The sequence below is a fragment of the Cynara cardunculus genome, assembly GCF_001531365.2.
Source record: "Cynara cardunculus var. scolymus isolate 2C chromosome LG 11, CcrdV1, whole genome shotgun sequence".
Classification (NCBI taxonomy): domain Eukaryota; kingdom Viridiplantae; phylum Streptophyta; class Magnoliopsida; order Asterales; family Asteraceae; genus Cynara; species Cynara cardunculus.
In genome coordinates, this window is record NC_037538.1 from 6,339,160 (window position 1) to 6,362,956 (window position 23,797).

General features: G+C 34.1%; 2 protein-coding genes across 2 annotated transcripts in view; both read right to left on the bottom strand.

The window, feature by feature from the left end:
- The window catches only part of LOC112522056 (polyadenylate-binding protein 7-like), an 8,149-nt gene extending 1,477 nt beyond the window's left edge, over positions 1 to 6,672 (bottom strand). Inside the window, exons 1-9 of the mRNA XM_025131122.1 lie at positions 6,416 to 6,672; positions 5,555 to 5,670; positions 5,197 to 5,390; positions 4,417 to 4,676; positions 4,220 to 4,326; positions 3,821 to 4,010; positions 3,273 to 3,562; positions 2,496 to 2,639; positions 393 to 560 (exon numbers count right to left, since the gene is read on the bottom strand). Coding sequence (XP_024986890.1) covers positions 393 to 560; positions 2,496 to 2,639; positions 3,273 to 3,562; positions 3,821 to 4,010; positions 4,220 to 4,326; positions 4,417 to 4,676; positions 5,197 to 5,390; positions 5,555 to 5,670; positions 6,416 to 6,611 — 1,665 coding nt within the window. The 5' untranslated portion in view covers positions 6,612 to 6,672. The remainder of the gene's footprint in view (positions 1 to 392; positions 561 to 2,495; positions 2,640 to 3,272; positions 3,563 to 3,820; positions 4,011 to 4,219; positions 4,327 to 4,416; positions 4,677 to 5,196; positions 5,391 to 5,554; positions 5,671 to 6,415) is intronic.
- A 2,097-nt stretch (positions 6,673 to 8,769) lies between these two features.
- LOC112522120 (aspartic proteinase-like protein 2) lies at positions 8,770 to 16,992 on the bottom strand. Its single transcript, XM_025131199.1, has 10 exons — positions 16,728 to 16,992; positions 15,134 to 15,267; positions 14,794 to 15,040; positions 14,149 to 14,376; positions 13,633 to 13,795; positions 10,901 to 10,974; positions 10,716 to 10,812; positions 10,285 to 10,348; positions 9,742 to 9,813; positions 8,770 to 9,663 (listed from the first exon to the last, which is right to left on the bottom strand). The coding sequence occupies exons 1-10, from the start codon at positions 16,964 to 16,966 to the stop codon at positions 9,512 to 9,514; spliced, it is 1,470 nt and encodes a 489-aa protein (XP_024986967.1). The 5' UTR covers positions 16,967 to 16,992; the 3' UTR covers positions 8,770 to 9,511.
- Positions 16,993 to 23,797: the final 6,805 nt, after the last annotated feature.

Here is a 23,797-nt window from a genome sequence, read left to right on the forward strand (position 1 = left end):
CGATTAAGAGGTTGGCTCTTAATGTAACCATTAAGAGCCAAACAAACAGCCCCTAAGTTAATTTATATTGTACAGCTCTAGCATTTTGGTCTGGTCCAAGCTAGTTGAAATCGAGTAAAGGTCCAGTTCACTATTTAGACATAACTATGAAAGCAAACATCTTGGTCTAAGCAAGAATTACCAAAGGGTCATTGGATCCAAAGTTATCTGGATACTAGTAGAGCCCAACCCCAAACGGGTAAAAAATGAGGAGTGCGTGTCAATATTTTCGGTATATAATCCGTATGTAAATATTATATACTTCAAATAAAATGAAGTCCAATTTTCTTTTTTATATTCAGGTTTTAGAAACAGTTAGATGAAACAACTATGATCAATAATAAGAAAGTCACCTTGAATTGGTTGACAAGCGGGTAGAGACGTTCTCCTAGAATTTGCTTCTGGATCTCGGGTGAAGCAGCAGCAAGCATAGTACTCAACATCTCAGGTCCAGCAGAACTTGATCCTTTGTTACTTCCCTGGACATACCCATTTGGCGCATACCGAACCTGTCCTACCCGCTGTGTAATATGCATAACTTAAGTACTAGAACAAAACAAGATGTGACTTTATATGCTGCAATCTAATGTAAAATCGGCTTTATAGAACATCAAATATGTCTAAATATTCTAATAGACTACTTTATAGCGCTTAAGTTTATAGACAATGCCGATAAACTGCTTCATAGGACTTAGGTTTATAGGGAGGGCGGGACAGGCTTTGCCTAGTGCTCAAAAGAAATAGGGCCCAACTTTTACTCTATATATAGCGAAGTCGAAAACAATTCTGTAGAAAAAAGAGCCTAAATTTCTTACCAATAGCCCAAAAAGAAATATTTAGTAACAAAGGACCGAAATATATTAATTAACTACATTGGAGAAAAAATTTGTACAAGTTAAATGATTATTTTTTGCTTCTATTGGTTATAATTTTTCCAAGTTTTTTATCTGGTACCAAAGTCCGAGATTATTGGCTATTGTTATCCATATATATTTGACTACTTTCGTGCTTCAATAGTTCATCAGGCAACGACTTTAAACTTTAATCTTTAAGCTCGTGAGCTTGCTATTGCTATCTTTTTTTGGGCCCTAGCTAGGCTGGTGCTTATCTTGTAGTCCCCTAGTCCATTTTTTATTCGTCTCCACTACACACCACGAGATCCCTTTATATTGTTTCACACAAAATGTTATTCCTAACAATCAACATTGTAACCTAAATGACGTTAGCCTAAATATGGAAGCTACATGTAACACGTGATCTATCTGATAGTAGAACATGTTATGTACCGAAAAAGATATGTAGATAATATTGATTTAGAAACTATTATTAATTATTTTAGTATAGATATACTCAAAGACATTTTTTAATATGATTTATTAGCACTTTGGCGTATTTAATTTTGTTTATGATAATAAAACCGTTTTTTGTATTTATAGGGGACCCTTTCTTTTACCTATGCTCAAGGCCCTTAAAATATCAGGAACGTGATCGTTTATAAAACCACACAATTTTTCATCCTATGTAAAAGTGGTACAATGATAAGATGCCCAACAAGTTTGTAAGACATTTCTGAACATAGGTAAAAACGTCTTAATAGTCATTAAATATGACATTATTTGAAAAAGTGTCTTACTATAAGAACAAATGTTCTATAAAAAAAGACATGAAGTGTCTTAGGACACGAAAAAAGGTCCTATCAACTTATTGCAACACTTTTAAATAAGACACACAATTGTTTTATCATATAAGTTAAGTCATATAAAACAATCTATTAGAACATTTAGGGTCTTATAAAGCCGATTTAAATATTTGATGTCTTATAAAGACGATTTTGTTGCAATGAAAGATTGCACGAAGATGAGAGAAATTTGGCAGGACCTAAGTAATATAAGAATCCTTATAGGAAAACCTTATGTTCAAACCCACAAGTCCACACAATGATACAGAAGTCAAGGTTTAGAACAGGATGGAAGGCAATTATGCAGCAATATCAACAGTCTAAAAGAAGTGGAGTCAGTTTTGAGATATTTTCAGATGGACGAAGTCACGAAGGATCGTGTGAGAATAGGAGTTAAGGTGAGAAGCGTAAGAAGGGATCTGGACCCTTGATCACTTTTAATCTGACCCCACCCCATGAATTGCGCTCTTCACTGGAATTGGTCAGTTTCATCTCATTAGTGTTAATTTTCAATTAGGATTAATTCAAGGGAGGAGATCCCTTCTTACCCTTCTCACAATAACTTTCATTCTCACTGGAACCCAACCCTTTTCAGATGAGAGTAAATACAAATTAAAAGCACACATCCTGTGTTACCACTAGTTCAAGAGACTAAATTGTTTTAGATTTAACATATTCATGATAAGCATTTCTGATAAAATAATAAGCGGACCTTTAAGTGCAAATGAACCAACTTGATCGAGGGTGCGAAGAAAAAAGTACTAGAAATAAAGCATACCTGTTGGTTGCTAGAATCAGTTGATGTCTGAACAGGCTGTTGCAGGTGGGAAACATATGGAACAGTCTGAGGACCATCCTGTGAATGCATATGTCCATTCATCCTTCCCCTATTTTGTCTTTGCAGTCTTGGACCATCAAAAATCTGAAAATATACACTCGGAAGATCAGCAAGAATATTTTTCTGCCATTCATGCTACTAAACATTTTGAGAACCGTAAGAATTGATATATATATATATATTGATGCATACACACTATATGAATTTCAGTGAGTATAGACATAAGCACATGTCGGGTCAGGTTTAAGGAAAAACCGCAAAAAATGAAAAATTGAGGAAAACCCTCGTAAGCGTTAATCTGAACGATATGTACATGTGCATACAAGTAATTTGTAAGCAATTTGTCTCGTATGCACACATGTAAAAAAACCAAGAAACAAATTCAATTACTTGTATGCATGCATATGTGCATACCGTCCAGACGAAAGTTACTACGGTGTTCCTCAAATTTTCATTTTTTGGGGGTTTTCCCCTGAACCTCCCACAGTACATGTATACTTGCATGTAGATAACACATATTCTAATAATGTATATGCATCAATGAATAAATTTGATAATGTATATGCATTAATGCATATAATGGTTCTCACGGTTCTAAAAATATTTATGATTTTCATTTGAACCTTCACCTGCAAAAGTATCTAACCGAAGTAAGACTATGATGCAGTATGGCGTTTTTTTTCTTCCTGTTTTAGGTATAGAAATTACAAAACTTACAGAAGAAAGAGAAGATGTTTCAGCGGGTCTTGTTGGAGGAGCATAGGTATTAGGCATCCATCCCGGCCTTATGCCCATAGGTTGATACATCAATCCCGGTCGTGGAGGTACTTGTGAAATAATACCGGGACGAGTTGTATAGTAAAGAGGAGGATATCCACCAGGGATGATAGTAGATGGTCCTGCAATTCCGGCCAAACGTTGTGCATACTGGATCTGTAATTGTGCCTGTCTCTCTTCTTTTCTTTGAGCAATGGCAACATATAAAGGCTTTCCGTGAAACATGTATCCTGTAAAGTAGACACCAGAGAAGAAAGTACAAAAATTAACAATCGAATTTACAGATATGATAACAATCAAAGATAATATTATGATGGTTACTTCATCAAATGCCAAAATCATGACGTATTAGTCATTGCTTAGGGAGAATATTAGGAGCACAAATGTCTCAAAAATTCATATAATCTATGTCGAATATATAGGCAATCCTGTTGAACTTCTTTTGTGGCGTCAATACATCTAGAAACTTGTGCAATTTGCTAACTTACCATGAAAAGTGTTCACAGCCTTGTTTGCTTCCTCTGGTGTAGAGAAGCAGACAAATCCAAACCCTTTACTCATCCCTTTGTCATTAATCATCAATTTTGCAGAGGTGATAGTGCCACACTGACTGAAGCATTCTCGCAGTTCATTCTCAGTGACGTTGTCGTTGATATTCTTAACATAAACATTTGAACCCTGAAATAAAGATGCATGTAGTTCTGATGGAGGAGTTACCAATGATCACTGGCGGAGTTGTTAATGTGAGAAATATGTGAAACCCCCATACCACTATAGAAGAGAGATTCTAACATATATACTGGAGAAATGATTTACGTATAGCCAATGTTAGACTCCAACAATGATCACTGGCGGCGTTGTTAAAAATAAAACCATTGAAAACGAACCTGGTATTTTGATATTTGTTCTTTCCTCCACTCCTCAAACTGACGACGCAAAATTTGTTCTCGCTCTGATTTTTTTTGTGCTCTACCAACATATAGAACCTTTGCACCTACATAAAGAATTGCCAAAAAGCGTAACTCAGACAAAATGCTCGCATATATGTCTAAAGTATATTAGGCTCATAACAAACATGACACACCAAGGTTTAATCCGTTCATAGCTTCTGTTGCCTTCTTAGCATCATCTGGGTTCTCAAAATTCACAAACCCAAAGCCTTTTGAAACCCCGTTATCGTCTTGCACTATAACCAAGCTAACAATGTTTCCAAACACAGAGAACTTTTGCTTAAGAACGTCTTCTGTTATATCTAAGTCTAGATTCTTGATGTAAAGATTTGTGTACTTGGCATCAGGACTGGGTAATAGTCGATCACTCTTCTTCATGAACTTCCCTACATATCTATAACAATTTAATGTGAAAAGATAATAGGAGAATACAAAATACAGACTGATATATCAGAAACAAAATCATAGAGACCAATAAGACCAGTCTGTTTTCGTGAGACCCATATGACCAGGAAAAAAGACTGAAACTTCACAATAAAACATTGTGAAGGTATAAAAACACCCAACCTTTTTTTGGAAGGGTGTGGACTAATCCTGGCAAATTTGACTGCAAGAATGAACCTTGATAAACTAAGTTGTCACAATTGTTGTGTATATATGGAATTGACCCTGGGCAGATGGGATCTTCCACCACATCACCCATGGCCTCAACCACTATGCCACAACCCTTGTGGTTAAAAACACCAACCCTTCACAACAAAACATTGCCAGTGTTCCGTTATGACAATTTAGTGTTATTTATGTGGTCTCGGGTCTCACACAAAAACAGTCTGGTCTCACTTAGTCGTAAATCCAGGGTATAAACATGGAGCAGTCATTTACAGAATCCAAATATAAGTGAAAATGTGCCATACATTTGCTTGCCTCCAAAACTAGTGCCATTAAGATTCTCAATAGCAGCATTTGAAGATTCCTCTGATTCAAACTGAACATAACCATACCCTTTGCTCTTGCCATCCTCAAATGTGGAAACTTTGCAAGACAAAATATTCCCAAAGCTTTGAAACAATTCTTGAAGTTGAACATTATCAATTGACTCATTTAAATTCTGCAACCAAACACCAAAGACAGCTCGATTCAAACACTATTAGCTTATTAATGCCAACACAATTCAGATCAGCCAAAATGAGCTAACAACATGAGTTTAGAGAATTGACCAAAAGGAGCCAACCCCATTAATGCAAACACATTTAATGATAAATGCAATCTGACCTTGACAAACACATTCCCAATTCCATTTCTTACATCAGGGTCCCGATTTGCCCTTGTCACCCTTATCATTTTCCCGTACAGCATGGTGTTGTTTTTAGCCTCTATCGCTCGTGTAGCTGCTCATATTTGGCACTGAGTTAGTTGAAAGCATTAAGAAATAGCTACCAAGAACAATTGTAGATAAACTAATTCGAAAGGATAACGATTTAATCAACAAAATAAAGACCAGCATAACAACTATGAGGACACTCAATCCTACAGTAAAAATATTTAACTGCACAAAAATTACAAGTACAAGGTAATCCATGACCGGATGAAATTGTATAAAGAATATAAATTCAACATTATGATATTCTGAAATGTAAAATCAGATTCAAACATTTATGGGTCTACTTCAGCACCACCAGACTTCAGACTTTAACACCTCTTAAAAACAAAACAACATCTTATAAGTTATAATGTTAACAAATTATGGTTGAAAAATGCTGTTTTATTAGTTTCCAAAGAGATCCAAATGCATTTGTCAATTCTAATGCTTGTATGCCACATGAAAACCTGAACTGGCTTCTTGTTTACCTTTTTCTTCATAAAATATCAAACAAAAGTTGAAAAACACCCAAAACCGATCCGAATGAGAAGCATAAAATTAGGCGTTATACATTTGAATATCTTACTCGGAAGTCAGAAGTGAAATCAGACAGCAGGTAAATTATAATTTCCCAAAATCAAATATACATCAACAATAACCAAAATGAATATCAGAATTATACTCAGATGTGGAATCTGCATAGCCGAAGAACCTAATTATATAAAATTAAATCAATCAAATTGGTTTAGATTTTGATATGAACGGAGGCATACCTTCTTGTGGAGAGAGGAAGTTGACATAGCCATAACAGAGAGATCGGCCGGTGGAAGAGTCACGACAAACCCGAACGGAGGAGAGGCTCTTGTAGTCTGAGAATGCATTGGTCAATTGTATATCGTTGATTTCCGGATGCAAATCCCCTACATACAGCGACGCAGGGACAATCAACGACGGTGACGATGATGCCATTGTTACACTATCGATTGCAATTTTCCGGTCAGAAATAGAGAGTCGTAGAGATGGATGAGAAACAATGAATCTGCGTATTGCTGATGGAATTGATTTTGGGAATTAAACACAGAGACCAAATATGCTTAGAAATCATGCGTTTTTTAAGGTAAGATTATGAATTAATAAGAAATTGCAAAGGCGATTTTTGCATGGAAAGTGGAAACGGTGATTTGGGTTCCATCTATCGTCTCATCAAACGATCTTTTAAATGCATGTAACGGTGATACTTCTACAGCCTTTTTGAATTTTGATAGTAATATAAAGAAATGATTATCTGAAATAAATATAATTAAAATCAAATATTAATCGTAGTTTCCACATGCTTATCTTATTTAAACTTATAATAATCAAACAATATTTTAAGGATTGTTTGTTTACCTGTCAATAGTTCAATTGACAAGCAAAATCTGAATCGTTAAGAGGTGAATCTTGTTTGGTAAAATTTTTTTGCCTCTTAATAGTTCTAAAACTCTCTGAATGATTTTGTATCATGGATCTCTCTTAACTTTTAAGAGCCCTAATTTCATTGTACACAATTACCAAACAATTACATTTTATTTTGCACTATATCATGAGAGTTTATTAATCATTCTGACTACTTAATCATTCTGCACTAATTCGACAATTGTCAAATAGCCCCTAATTGTTTTATTGTTTAAGAAACTAATAGATAAAAGATAGAAGTTCTAAGAAAAATCTTGGGTTATTTGTTTACCTCTTAATAGTTTCATTAAGAGCTACCTTCTGAATTGTTAAGAGGTGAATATTGTGTGATAAAAAAAGTTTGTCTTTTAATGGTTCTAAAACCATATGAATGATTTTGTATTATGGGTTATCCTTAACCATTTAGCGTCATAATTTTATTGTAAACAATTATATTTCATATTGCACTAGATCATGAGAATCTCTTAATCATTTTGACCACTTAATCATTCTGAATTTATGAATTTATTTCATATTTGTTTACCTCTTAATCAAATCATCAGAATTTTATATCCATTTTAAATTTATGAATTTGATCAATTAAAATCATACAACATCATTAAAGACGGATTGAAATATTTACTTACCAAATACTCGCCATATCTCACTCGATGGCATGTCACATTATTAATTGCACAGGTTTACTTTTAAATCTTAGGTTAAGGGAAAACCGTAAAACAATGAAAAACCATGGAATACTCTGATAACTGTTTATTTGGACGTTATGTATAAGTGTATACACTTATTTGTAAGCAATTTATCTGGTAACCATTCATCTGGACGCTATGTACATGTGCATAGAAACAAAAATTCAACTTCAATTATTTATATACACATGTGCATACAATGTAGATGCACGATTATCAGGATGTTCCTTATTTTTCATTTTTTAGGTTTTTCTTTAACCTCCGTCTTCCATCTTAAATGTTAAAAATTTAAGGGGAAGAAAAATAAATAACCGATGAAAAGGCAATGATCTAACGGTATTTAGGTTATTAGTAGATCTAAACTTCTGTAGATGTCAACAACTCAAACCTCACAAATTATGATGAATGTGATATGTATATGAATTTTGTTGCATATAGATATTACTTAAAAAGAAAAAAAGAAAGGAAAAGAGTAGATCACATAAATCGTTCTCATGGTTTACAAATCTTGTGAATACAATCCCTACAATTCATTTATTACAAAAAATTCTTTTCTATTTTGAATTTGCTACAAATATGGTCCCTATCACTAACGTTATTAACCTTTTACGTTACCCACGTGCTAAGCTCATGAGTATATTTTCATCAATATCCATTTCTTTATTGTTGTTTTTTTATTTTATATGTTCTACATGTAAAGAAAACGATTTTTTTTATTAACCTAAATATCCAATTCACTATGCAAACGACTAATCTAAGACAACCATTTTGTTTCACGGGTAGCTTGAGTCACCGCATTTGAACCTCCATGATCACAAAAAGACTTTTATTCCTCCTTGGATTCGAACCTGGAACCTCCAAACACTTTTGATCTTTGGAGCTCAAGTTCAAACCAATATGAGGTTTAAAGAAAGCGAATTAGAGTTGTCTAAGGTTTTGAGTTCATACGCCCTAAAGTTTAAGCCAAAATAACGGATTGACCCAACTTAAAACTGAAAGTTATTAGTAGCCTACAACTTAAGGTTTACAAACAACTTACAAATCTCACTTTCTATAGGTTGTTACAATCAACAAAGTTATTAGTAATCAACAGTTTGGTGGAAACAAAACGTTCATCTGTCTTTGCGAATAAATTACATTTCAAGCCAATACTAAAACCACGTAAACGAATACCCAACGACGTTACCATCGACACTAATCAACCTCAAAATCAAAAACCCAATTCTACACATCAACAATCTCCCACCAGTTACTTGCCGCAAAACAACTTGGACCTCCTTACTCGCACTCGGCCTTAAGAAGCCTAAGCCTCTCTTACAGCCAAGCGCAAGGGCCACTTTTCATCTTTCGCTTTGTGCCAGCCGAAACAACCAATGCATAGAAACACGAGTGTTTCAGAGTTATTGACTTTTTGAACCATTGTACTTGACTTTTCATCGTAAATAAACAATTATACTTGTAAAAATGCAAAAAAAAGACCGTCATATATTGCAAGAACGAACAATTCTGAACACAAATAGTACCTAAAACCGCATGTTTTTTTGCTTCGACATTTTCACAATTTGTCTATAATTGCTCGATCTTGCAAACTACGGTGTATTTTGCGTTTATACAAAATCAATGGTTATAGTTTGCAACGATTATAAACATCAATGGTTAGTTTGCAACGAAAAAACTAAATACGATGGTTAAAAGGGTCAATAACTCTAGACGACATTGATCTGGTTTTTACCATAGTGACGATCCAAGCGTTAATGCTATTAGATGGAACAGAAGAGCTCCAAGAACACTAGTGGTTATCAATGAACTGCTTCCGCTCAACTCTGCATTTCGGAATTCGTCCTTACTGGAAGTTATCGACACATTTACATCAGTCGAACCTGAAGAACGGATATCGAAGAAGACGGTAAGAGGTCATTCTATAAGAAAATGAATATAAGGGGGAGGATCATGCTTACAATCATAATCAGTCCATCCAATTCGTTTCTTCGACAAATCATAAACGAAGATCTTATCTTTAAGAACAAGATCTGGAACAAAAATATATTCAATAAGTCCAGCATCCCGAACGGCTAATAGCTATAGTACAAAACTTCTAAGAATCTATATATATATATATATATATATATATATATATATATATATATATTCTTAGAAGTTTTGTACTATAGCTATTAGAAATATATATATATATATATGCAGATAGGCTCAGGTTCACGTGAAAACCACACAAAAATTGAGAACCTACGGAGCATGTATATTGATGCATATACAGATAAACATTATGTCAAAATGTCCAAAATATTGGCATCTTTTAAACACAGGATCCTCAAGAGGAATAAGAGAGAACCGGTGAGAATCCGAGGGCGTTGTCGGTTTTCAAGGGCAGAATAGTCTTTTACTATGTATGTATGAAGGTGTATGTTACAACGTAAAAGATCTAAATCACTCTACATATACGAACATTGTCAAAAATTAAAATCCATGCTATTTTAACTGACCTCCAAGAATCGAAACCCCATTTTGAACTTTCTGAAAGCCAATGCACCATGGGGTACCTCCATCCTGCAAGCATTTGGTTCAATAGATATTAGCATCGTGCCTTACGGTACACCATTCGTTTTGAGGACCCAATAAACCAGACACGAGCAAGTCAAACTTTCGCTACCGAACCACTGACCAAGTTCCAACCATTTAAGCGAAGCCCAATTGGGCGCCTTATGATTTGCACTTGGATCCATTCATCTCAAGATAAGTGTCCTTTATTAGATGGAGGATTTCATCATCCCCTCTATCATCAAAGGTAAAAGTGTCTTTTACTTAACTAAAAAGTGTACCAATTACACATTTCCAAGACTGTATGCATTTTTCACTGTGGACATTTATTTTGGGACATAGGGAGTAATAAACAGACAATATTAAGAAAACTCACAACGGGATCCCCATGTACAAGGTAGTTCTCCGGCTTAAGAATCATGGCCGCACCGCCAGCAAAGTTCAATGAAACCTCCGGGAAAATCCCAGTTATGCTTTTATGAGGCAAATAACAATCACTTAGAGGTCCAAATGGCTATGGATATAAAATGAAACGAATAAAAACCGGCATTTGAGAGGCACCTTGATGTAACCAAATAACATTGAGTGCCCTTCGATAAGACAGGGGTTGTTAATTGCGAAACAGCAGCAGTTATCTGCAAACAAGAAGCAAACACTTAGCCCCATGGTCCGAGAATGCTAGAGCAGAGGGATATAATATTATGGAGTTATTGACTTTTCGTGCCATCATACATGGTTTTTCATTGCAAAAGGACCGTTGTTCTTGTGAAAATGCGAAAGAGAATGATAAATTTCTCAGGAATGGGCGATTTTGGACAATGGCTGCCGAGTTCTTGGTATTTTGGCATTTACATTCACACAATTTGTCCCAAATCGCCCATTCTTACGAACTGTAAGTGTTTTTTGAATTTTCTCCAAATACGATAATTGAAAAGTCAATTAGTCGGATTCTATAAAGAAAATTTGTATAGATGAGCATCTTGGTGATAAAAAATTTACAGGGTAATTTTTGGTTAACTAGCCCACAAATTGCAAACTAATGAAGCTTAGATTGAATTACGATGTGGAACTCTACCACACCCCCTCCAACAAAGGCTAGACGGACAACGATTGTCCCAGAGTGTCGAAGGGGACTAGACGGGTACCAATTGCCCGTTGTATCAAGTACCTAGAGTTGTAGACCTTGGCTCTGGATACCATGTGAAATATGTAGAACCTCATTAGATTATTCTCCAAAAGAACCCCCTAGGAGAGAAGGGAGGTTCCAAATCGAACCTACGAATTTACCCGGTTGCGCGCTTTAACCATTCAGCCTCGAATTCACACCCCCTCTTGACATCCCAGGGATGTAGTTGTAGATACGTTAGTCTTACCGAGTACATATAGTGGAGAAATAATCAAAGTCTAGCCGATTTGGGACTCTTAACACGGCACCTCCAACATAGGCTAAACGGGCATAGATTGTCCTAGAGTGTCGAGAGGGGGTTAGACGAGTACAAATTGCCCCATGTCGAGTCCCTAAAGTTGTAGACCTTGGCTTTGATACCATATGAATATATATTACAAAATTGCCGGTGATAAGCCACAGGAAGGCGAGGATGACGTCAAGTCATCATACCCCTTATGCCCCTAGGAGACACGTGCTACAATGGCCAGGACAAGGGGTCACGATCCCACAAGGGTGGACTAACTCCAAAAACCCGTCCTCGGTTTGGATTGCAGACTATAACTCGTCTGGTGAAGCCGGAATCGCTAGTAATTGTCGGTCTGCCATATGGCAGTATTCTCCAAAAGAGCAAGGGAAGTTCCTACATATACAGGGGGGAAATAGTCCAAGTCTAGCCGATATGAGACTTTTAACACACTTCAATACAAATTACCAAAATGCTAAGGTGTTGTTTGGTTCATAGAATCCATGGGATTTCAAGGGAATTGGAATGGTAAATTCCTTTGACCAAAATCCAATTCCTTTATTTGGTTCACTTCTTGAAATAGATGGAATCCTTTAAATTCCATAGATTAATGATTCCATCATTCTTTGGTAAAAGTAAATGAACTGAATACCATCCCATGTCAGATGTAACGGATTTTGTAATTTGGTTTTAGAAGACAAAAGTAACCTTTGCATCCAATTTAACCAACACTACCCACCCCACCAACACCACTGTTGTTCGTCAGCACAATCGCCACCGACCCACCCCTACCACACTCCTTTCAATTTCACGCGCACCAGCCCACCCCCACTCACCCACCACCATTATCGCCGTCACAACCACACCCTACCACTGACCACCATGCTACTATTGTTGTCGTTACAGCTATCACTAGGGGTGTAAACAAGTCAAGTCGAGTAGCAGCTTATTGGAGCTCGGCTCGAAAAAATAATATCAGGCTCGAGCTCGGGTTGAGCTCGATTAACCTTTTCAAAGTGAGGCTCAAGCTTGAGCTCGGATATTTTTTTCAATGTTTGAGTTAGAGCTCAATGCTCGTTTATGAGCTCGAACTCGAGATCGGTTAACTCGTTTATTGGCTCAAGTGCGATGATTTTTCATATTTTGATTATATAATTTGTAAATGTATGAAAATGTTTTGACTCAAAAAAAGTGTATGCTCGAACAGCTCGGCTTGACTCATAAAGTTTAATCCAGCTTTCAAACGAGTCGAGGCAAACATCGGTGTGATGTAGTTCGACTTGTTAAGTTAAGCAACCTTTATTTTTATACGAGATCAACTCGAGCTCGAGAATTATTAAGCTCAAGCTCGATGTAAATGAACTCAAGCTTGAATAGCTCGTTAAAAGCTAGACTCGTTTACACCCCTAGCTGCCATGCCCACCCCACCGACCACCATGCCCCTACTGTCGTCGCCACCCCCACCGACCACCATGCCACTCCTGTCATCCTGACAGCTATCACCCCACCCCACCCCTTGCCACCACCCACCCACTCCCAACAGCATGCCACTACTGTTGATGTCACAGCTGCCACCCCCACACCACTAAACAAAGATGGAGATTCCAATTCTTTTGAGAGATTCCTACCAACAAAACACAGGGTGAAATTCCATCAAATTCTATATCAATTCCCTTAAAGTCAAATTCCTTTGATGGATTCCAATTCCACCAAATTCCATTTTTCAAATCAAACGCCCCCTAAAAGTCTGATGAACCAACTCATATGATCACTGAAGCCTAAAAGATCGAATGTGGTATGGCCCAAAAGAAATTATGTCGAGTTCATGCTTTTTTATTTCAAACCGAATCTGTAAATGGCGGAAGACGAGCTAAAACTTACAGCATTGACAAAAGGATCAAATGCTTCTGCAACGAGGTATGTCAAAGTTGTTCCAGTGTCAACAATGGTACCCTGGTTATCTGATGTTGCAAAAACGGCTGCATCTATCGGTAGTATCTGCCCGTTGACCGCAATACTCTGTAGATCCAAATTGTAATGAGGCCTGAAAATTCAAGATCAGAAACCATCACACTTGCACTGTTTCCATTTTGGTACTCACCCAAAATAAATGTCCATAACGAAAAAGACTAGTTCTAGAAAAATGTGATTGTTACATTATTAAATAAACTAAATGACAATTGTACCCTTAATAACAGAGGCAAGAATGAATTTCTTCATCAACCAAGGGTAGAATTGGAAAGTGGGCACTTACTTTCGAAATGTGACACTTATTTTGTGACAAACTAAAATAGAAATGTGGACACTTATTTAAAAAAACATGATGTCAATTAAAAAAACCAAAAACTCATGACTTAGAAAAAGTTGAAAAGTTTTAATACTCAAGATAATACGTACTGCGATGGGACAAGGGGACTATAAACCATAGTCGGAGCCAAAATCTCACCAAGGACAAGCTTGCCACCACCAGTTCCATCTCCTTTTAAGCAATGCGAGAATACTTTCGGAGTAATCCCACGTGATGCCAGTTGTGACACGATAGATAGACCACGTTGCCCGAAACCGAAAATCCCATCGACCGCCTTATCTGGTTTAGTCAAGCTACCCGATTGATAGGTGCTACACCTATTGCCAACACCACAAACCATATGTAGATAGTTACAGGAAGTTCAACCATTCACATGTGAATTGCTTAATTAAACAAGATCATTAAGGTTTCATCGAGCATGATATTTGACTCCTTTTCTGGGGCATGTTCAACTTCTAGCAATCATTTTTGTGGGTACACCTTCTTGTATATTTTTTATTAGTCCAAGAAGATCATCAAAGTCTCCACACAAACCTAAGGGGTTGTTTACTAACATTTGACCGCCTCTTACTGGGTAAGAGGTGCTTACTCCATAAGTGATGTTTACCAACACACTCTGACACAGTAAAGAAGGGGTTGCTTTCTGACTCAGTCTGATTCAGTCAGCAATTTTCCAGACACTTGATGGACAACCATTTTCAAGAAAACTTCGAAAGAACGGACAAGAAGCTCACCCGAAGGTAATGGAAGCTGAAGAGTTGGCAACCATGGAAGGGCCCACGATTGTGTCGAAATACAACAAATCCGTGACATAATGACCGGATGTTCCACTACCATCTCCATACTGAAACTTATAACCACATTGATTGGTTTGATCAGAACATGATGCATCTGCAGTTTGAACCATCGAAGAGCATATGGAGTCTGAACACGATACTTGAGAAGCCGTTGAAGAGCTTTCAGCATCAAAGAAATTGAGAGCTACCTATGAACAAGAAACGGGCTTTTTTAGGAGGCTATTACAACATGGCATTTACTCAGTTTCGAATCGCCAAACAAACAAGAAAAAGGAACATACACCAAATCCACTAGATCGAGGACAATCACTGCAAGAATCGCAAGTGACCCACAAGATGTCACTTCCGGTATCAATCTGAACATTGAACTCTCTTGGTGGCGAACCCAATTTCACTTTAGTAAAGTACAACCTACAGCACAACCAAAATACGAAGAATAATAATAAGTGCCCACAATTGAGGATACTATGCATTTATATATGTACAAGTCTAAAAGGAAACAAGTAACAGAAATAAATTACGTCATAAGTGATTCATCAAATTCATAACAATAACAACCAAAGCCCAAAGGGCATTTGGCCTAGCGGTATCTAGGTTACTGATAGAACCCTGCTTCTTGGATTGTGAGGGGTTCAAACCTCATCAAAGGTGAAGATTGTGTGTGAGTTCATTTGCAGTTTGCCTGTATATAAATATTATATACTTTAAAAAAAACACGAACATTTGGGGATATAGTCCACGCCACATCCCAAAAGGCAAAAGCACCGAGGAAAGGGAAGTTTGCAAAGGTAGCACTACAAAAAGACGGTTTTATAGGACATCATATTATGTCTATAGATTGCTTGATATGACTTATAGGACCAGATAATTGTGCGACTTATATAAATGTGTTACAATAAGTTTGGCACTTTTTTTGGACGCCCTATTAGCCTTTTATTATGACATTATTTGAAAATTTGTTTGTCATATTAAAAAGTTAATATGACACTTTATTTCAATACAGGATGCACAGTTATTTGGTCGTACACATTTATGTTGGGATGGTAGTAAAGGCATACTCTTGATCCAAAAGAAAATACAGATTTTGAATTTTCAAGTCAAACAATCTCTTCTCAAACTTCATAATTGTTCTGAATTATGTAGTTTCTATTAGAAAAAGTCAATGACCCCATTAAAGTTTACAACAACCAACAAAAACTGAAACATGTAGGGCCGTTTACCAAACACTTACCAGGTACGTGCTTATTAGCAAGGCTACCACTCTCACCTCCTTATCAGGTAATATTTTCGGCCATCAAAATGGATCAAAATGGATTGTTGGTAAGTTTTTTTTTACCATGTAAATGCTTATCGGGTAAGAGTTTTTTCTAAAACTTACTTAAGATTCTAGGTAAGAGTTTTTTCCCTCACCTACTTAAGATTCTAGGTCGTTGCTACGCCCCTTGCCGGGTAAGATTCTCGGACCTTCTCTTGCTCACTCAGTAAGATAAGTTGCCCTAAATAGGTTTGAAATCAAAAGGTCAAAATGTATCAACTGTAGTAATGAATGCCAAAATCTAATATTTTAAGTTTCTTTAGAAGTATGATCAAGAATCTAGAGACACCCATTGTCCTACCAGAAAAATTAAATTAAGGTAACCCCTTTACAAGAAATTCCAGACAAATACGACCACCATATTCATAAGAACATGTTGTCACCGACAATACTGCATATTTAATTAGACCCACAAATTTTCCCTAAAATAAATGTGAATTAAGAACTCGAAATCGGTGGGTATAGAAATTATAAAATTGAAGTTATTTAATAAAGATTAAACACCAAAAAAGGTGAAAAAATAGGACAGTTTTTTATGGGGTTTTGATGAAATTACCCGCCGTAGTAAGGATCGGAGGTGCCGACGACTTCGAAGTCAACAATGCCGCCGGAGAAGCTTTGCAAGATTCGGGCGTGTCTCACACGGTCTCGTTTTCTGAGGACTTCAAGTTCAACCGTCTTGTTCGCCGGAAAAGCCCTTTCCAAAGTAAGAACCCTGGCCGGAAACCCACCGACACCGCCTTTCACCACTGCGGCAGCAGCGGCTGCCACCAACAGAACGATCAAGAACCCCATTTCCAGTCTTTACCGGCGTTCTTTTGATCAATTAAAACCAAGAAAATTACTTTTCACGAATTATTCTATCAAAAGAATTAAGAATATCGATAGAATTATGTGGGTATTTATAACCCAAATAAACAAATGTTGGCTTTACAGCATCATCGGAGAGATGAGGAAAGGGAAAGTGGATGCTGTGGATTGTAATGGTGGAATGTGTATATATACTTACAGGAAGTTGTATCTATTCATTTTGTAGAGAGAGAATGAGAGAGAATTAAGGATGGTGATGATCATCATCCTTTAATTAAAGTTGCACCCCCGATTCCAAGAAGTAACCAGTAAATTCATTTCTCGTTTCATAACAAGTTCCTCCCTCTTGTATTATTTAATTAATAATTATATTAAATTTTTAAGAGAAAATTTTAAAAAAATTTGTTTATACAATAAATTTTATCGAAACCTTATAATTAATGTTTTTAATTATATTTTTCGAAAATAACATGTATCGCATTTTAGAAAATAACATGCATCTGGCTAAAAACATTTGAATGACCTAACTCATTGTTTACGGTTTGAAAAATATCAACTTAATCCAACTCAAACTATACGAGTTGGTCGGGTTGATACTTTGATATAACAAAAATACTCTCCAAACCTTGAAAATGTTGTTTTCTCTAGTCTATTCTTTTCACCATCAATCATTTTGTACATTCAATTAATTTTCTCAATTTATATATATATATATAGAGAGAGAGAGAGAGATGTTGGTTATTATACAACCCTTGTCATTTGTGCAACCAATACAACCCAATCTCAACCGTCCATTTCATTTGATTAATATGTGATTTTATAGAGGTTTTGATTATTTCATAATATAAAGTATTAATCATAATTAATGAACCGTATTCATATTCCATAAATATTTAAATCATAATAAATGAACTCTAATCATTTTCATAAATATTTTAATTTATTGGGTTGCATTGGTTGTACAAATACGATAGGTTGTATTTGAAATAAACCCTATATATATATATATGTGTGTGTGTGTGTTTACAATTACTGAATGAGTTATATAGAGATTGAAAATATATTTAAAATATATGTATATCAAGAGGGTACGTAATGGTGTAATCATCTAACGTACATATTAATAGAAACTCAACAATCATATTAACTTTAAGTTTAGTTATTTGATTTTCACAATGTGTTAAGTTACTTGTTTTAGTACTATTTTTTTAAATTGTGTTGTTGATGAGAGGGGAAATAGGAAAGAGCAAAAAAATACAAAATATTTACATTAACTTTTATATAATTTTTATTTTAAATCACCAAAATTATTCATTTCCAAATTTAACTCTTAATTTAATATTATTTGTGGTTTATATTGGATCTCACATATTGCAAGGTTCTTAAAAGAAGACCCTTATATACATAGTTCTAAATAACTCGTTATGTCGTGTTATGACATCGAAGTTTAATTTCAATGCTATGTTAACTCATGTGACTCCACTCTAAGGCTTGACTTCTGTTGTAACGTGTTACTCTCATTCCCGTGCACAAAGATTCAAACATGAATTCTCTGAAGATCGGAATAAATAGTGAGTAGAGACTCAACAGATTTAATCTCAATTTTACACTCTTTATATCATTTTCTTATAAATTTGATAAAAATGGTTTTTCTTTTCTTTTTTAATTTTTTAATTTTTTTAATTTTTAATTTTTAATTTTACATGAATTTAAGTAGTTCTATGAGATTTTCCAAAACAGTAAGTCACTAATATACACAAGTGTGTGTGTATATGGTATATACATACATATACATTGCATACAAAATACATACATACATACATGCATACATACACATTACTCGAAAAGAAAATATATAAATAAATAAAAACAATTTAAAATACAAAGATATCTATTTCACGTACATCACAACATGAAACACACGCTTGTTGATTAATCGAAAAACCGAAAGTCATCATACGATAATTCATATACATCGGACGTACATTTTATATTGCAATCATTTCAACAATAAAATAAATAATTAAAGAAATTGGTGGCGATGATGACTTGAAGTATTGAAGGATCTAAAGAAAAACTTTAAAGAATTACAAAACTACCCTTCTATCATAAATGTAATATCAATGATATTAAAAGGGTAATTCTGACTTTTAAATAATATATGGTGCTTTTAGTTCACAAGCTTATCACTTGATTAAAATTGAAATAAAGAGTAATCTACAAGCCTTGGTTTTGGTCAAACATTTTTTAGTATGTATAAAAGTTTGGTGTATGTGTGTGTTTTTTTTTTCTTTACCAAAAAAACAAAACAAAGTTACTATTTTTTTATTCTTTACAAGTTCTTTTAATTTGTATTTAAATATCAGTTTTTATGTATTATTTATATTAGAAGTGTACTTGCGCAATACAGCGAAATACATTTTGATTTTAATATTTTATTTTATTAATTATCCCAATCGATGTTATAGTATGGTTTTATGTGATTTTGAAAAAATAATGATGTTTTTTATTTTTGAATAAAATATAAATTTGAAGATATCATAAAAATTTGACAAAAATATATCGATATTAGTATCAAATTAACTATTTAAAATTCCTATTTTTGTGTAATTTTTTAATTTAGTTTTTTATTATAATTTAATTTAGCTTTAATAATGAAGTTTTTTATATTTGGTTTAATAATATATTTTCTTATAAAGATAATAATTAATTATTTTGTTAGAACTTGATAATTATCCTAATTATATTTAGATTTTTTATATTTTAAAATGAGATGTTTATCTTATATTTGATTATGTTTATCCACAGTTAGTTACAAGAATTCAAACATGGAGCTTTAATAAGTTGTATTTATGCATAATTACTTGTAATCTTGAATTTTAAGTAATATGCATTAATATATAATACTTCATGCATAAAAAAAAATGATTTTTAAGAGTTTTTGTCAAATACTTTATAATATACTAGAAGGGTACTAGCGCAATGCAGCGAGATAAATCTTCATTTTAATGTTTACTTTTTATTTTTTTGTCTCTATCGATATAATACAATTTTATGTGGTTTTGAGAAAACGATAATGTTTTTATTATTTGAATGAAATATAAATTTGAAGATAGCATAAAAAATTGAAAAAAATAAAATCGATATTAATATCAAATTAACTATTTAATAATTATCGTTTTTTAGAAGAGTACTCGCACAATGCAACGAGACACATCTCGATTTTAATGTTCTATTTTATTATTTGTCTTTGTCGATGTTATAATACGATTTTATGTGTTTTAAGAAAACAATAATAATTTTATTTTTAAATAAAATATAAATTTAAAGATATCATAAAAATTTAAAAAAATATATATCAATGTTAATATCAAATCAACTGTTTAAAAGTTTTCATTTTTATGTAATTTCTTTAATTTATTTTTTATTATAATTTAATTTAAGTTTAATAACGAAATAATTTAATTTTGGTTTGATAATATAACATTTTATAAAGATAATAATTAAATTATGTTAGAACTCAATGATTATCCTAATTATATTTTAGATTTTTTTATATTTAAAATGAGATGTTTATCTTGTATTTGATTATGTTTATCTGCAGTTAGTTACACGAATTCAAATATCGAGCTTTAATAAGTTGTACTTACGTACAATCTACTTGCAATCTTGATTTTTAAGTAATATGCATTAATAAACAGTACTTTATGCATAAAAGTGGTTTTTAAGAGTTTTTGTCAAATGCTTTATAATATAGTACAGATTATATATATTTATTTTAAAAATAAATATATTTAAAACTTAAAAATTACCATCAAAGAATTGCAACACCATTCTATCCCAAATTAAAGATCATATCGTTTTATGGAAAAAACCAAGTTTTACCATTCTAGGTCTACTGTACGTATAGGCGTCAAACTCAACCACTCTAGGTCTATTGCTCATATGGACGTCAAGCTACAAAATAAGGATAATGATCCCATTTTCAAACCAACAAAACGACTCCTATGCATATTCATCAATTGCATTACAATCTAACTTACATGATCCCAATTGAATGACCAACGTGCATAAAACATGTAATTCTCAAAATAAAAATGCAGTAAATGTAAATCATGCCTAAGCTCAATCAATGAGCAAAATTAAATCGTACAATTGTCCACAAAACCCAAATGGGCAAAAAAAAAAGCCAAAAATACCATACTTATTTGACTACTCAAATAGAAGTCAATTATGAGTAATAGAACGCATTTAACCCATGTCTATGCAAACACATGCTATGAAGTATGATTGACTCAAAAACTCCATTTTGTTTAGGCAAATCATTTTCCAAATGAGACCATGCATTTTTATATTTCGAAAATGCTTCATAGCACAAAAATGTGCATTTCCAAAATGCTTTATAAAACAAAATATACTAAAAGTGCATTAATCGTCAAATAATTATTGTTTATACAATAAATCATCAAGAGAACAAACTCAATACGATTTCATTTATCAAAATTTCTCAAAATCCCAAATATGGGTCTTTCACAAGATTTATAACTCAAATATACTAAAGATGCAAAATAGATCAAATAATCAATACATTTGATAAATATCAAGAAAACATCTTCACAACTTCAAAATATACATTTTTACATGTACAAAGTTTTCACAAATCAACTTGAACTCACCTTACTAGGTTAAGTTAAACGTAGGTTTCGAACTCATCTAACTTTTAGAATGGTGAATTTTTTTTTTTAGAAACAGCAATTTTATTAAGAAACCGCCGAGGCTAGCAAGATGCTAGCACATACAAAAGAGCCGTTAAAGGGCTGGTACACCAAACATTCCAATCAAGAGAATTACAAGACTTCGATCTGAGTCTAATCCAATTAAAAGAAAAAAGCACAATATCCTTGTAAATTACCATCGGGTTTTTACCGGGTTTGTTGAAGACCAACGCATTTCGATTCGTCCAAATCATCCAAATATTAGACTTAGAATGGTGAAAATTTTAGATCCACAAACATTCTCTCTAGAAAACTTTATGTAAATCACAACCAAACCTAGAGTGTACCAAGGACAACCCGATATCAGATCCATGGCAAAACCTTAAATATTTTGCAAAACTTCCAAAAATCTTACCTTTTCACGAATGTGGAGATCCCATCAAAATATCTTGAAGCCATTAGGTTAGATCTCCTCCATAATGCTCAACAATATGCAAAGATCCAACAAGAGAAGAGGAATGAAGAGAGAAGGGTAAAATGAGAGAAAGGTTGAGAGTGGTTAAGAAAAGTAGAAAAAAAGTTAAAATGAGTTTCTTTCCAAGAGACGTGTTGATTTGAGGCAAAAGTCGACCATAGAAGCCCCAACCACTTTTAGGGCGACATAGGGCGCCTAGCCCCAAGTCCCACGACCCTTGATCCCGTGCACACACATCTCAGGCGACCCTTTCACATGCCCCACATACTCGGGTGACTTGCTCCATGCGACCTAAGGCGCCCTGTGAGTAGCCTCGGCTACTGTATCCAAATTTTAGGTATGTATGTTGTGGTCGACCTAAATAAAAGCTTGGGAGACTTTTTCTCGCGGCTTAAGCCGCCCAGGAAGTCACTTGGACCTCCTGAAACTCCAAAATTTGTCTAATCCGATTCTGACTCAACCTAGAATAACCCAATGAAGAATATTTAAAGTTGAAACATTATTTCCCAACATTTGAAAAAAAAAATCAAAACCACGAAAATCCCGTAATTCCAATTATTTATAATTCACGAGAAATGTGAGTGTTACAATTTCATAACAAGTTTTTAGGACAATATCGTTCAACTTTTATCTCACCTCTTATTTGTTCTCAATTTCTTGACCAATTGCCAAATCAGACTCATCTGTGAAATATAAAGCTTCATCACTAAATCATGAACAACAGTTTCCAGTGGTTCACGACACGGGATCACTTTATTGACATTCAAACACTTGTAATCCTTCTTCTCGACGTGGACTTTTAAGACTTGATGCTATATCATCACAACCATCACTAGTACTAGTACCTCTTGTTGCCGAAACCATATCACGTTCTTGTACTTCCATAATGACGTTATCTTCAAAATTGTCATATGACATTATTTGACTTTCTTCAATTTCACAATCATCAAAGCGTTTTTCACCTCCGATCTTCTTGATGAGTTATGTGCATAACAAAATCTTATATGGTTGCTTTTCACATTCATGAAGATAACAAGCACATAACTTACTTTCAATTCTATGTCGCTCATATTTCATTGAATCCTCAACAAAGATTGATGTAACTTCATCATTGTTGCACACGTCGTTGAAATGCACAACAAGACTTAAATCTATAAACCTAACTCGATCCAGTAAATGGGTAAGTCGTGTATCGTTCTTATCGAGGAATCAGTGGTAAGCTAATGATTTGTGTTAAAACCGAAAGCACATGTGTCACAAAAGATTGACTACTCAATTTATCGATTAAGCTCAAAGATAACCTAACTAAAACCCAAAATCTGATTATTACAAATAACACTATTTCAAAAGATTTAGATTGTGAATTATACCAAACTCTCAAACGAATAAAAATAGAAACTTTATGACTGAAATAACGTAAAATATGAAATCATTCAAAGCTAACAATATTTTTGTCACGTATTATTCTCAATAAATAATTCTTAGAAACTTTATGACTTGACAAAATATCATGAATACGAAATCAACATCCTCTACTTTAAATTAAATAAAAAGCTACAAAATTTATCCAAGAAATATATTCCAATACTTTCAATAGCAAACAATATCAAGAACAAATAACTTAAA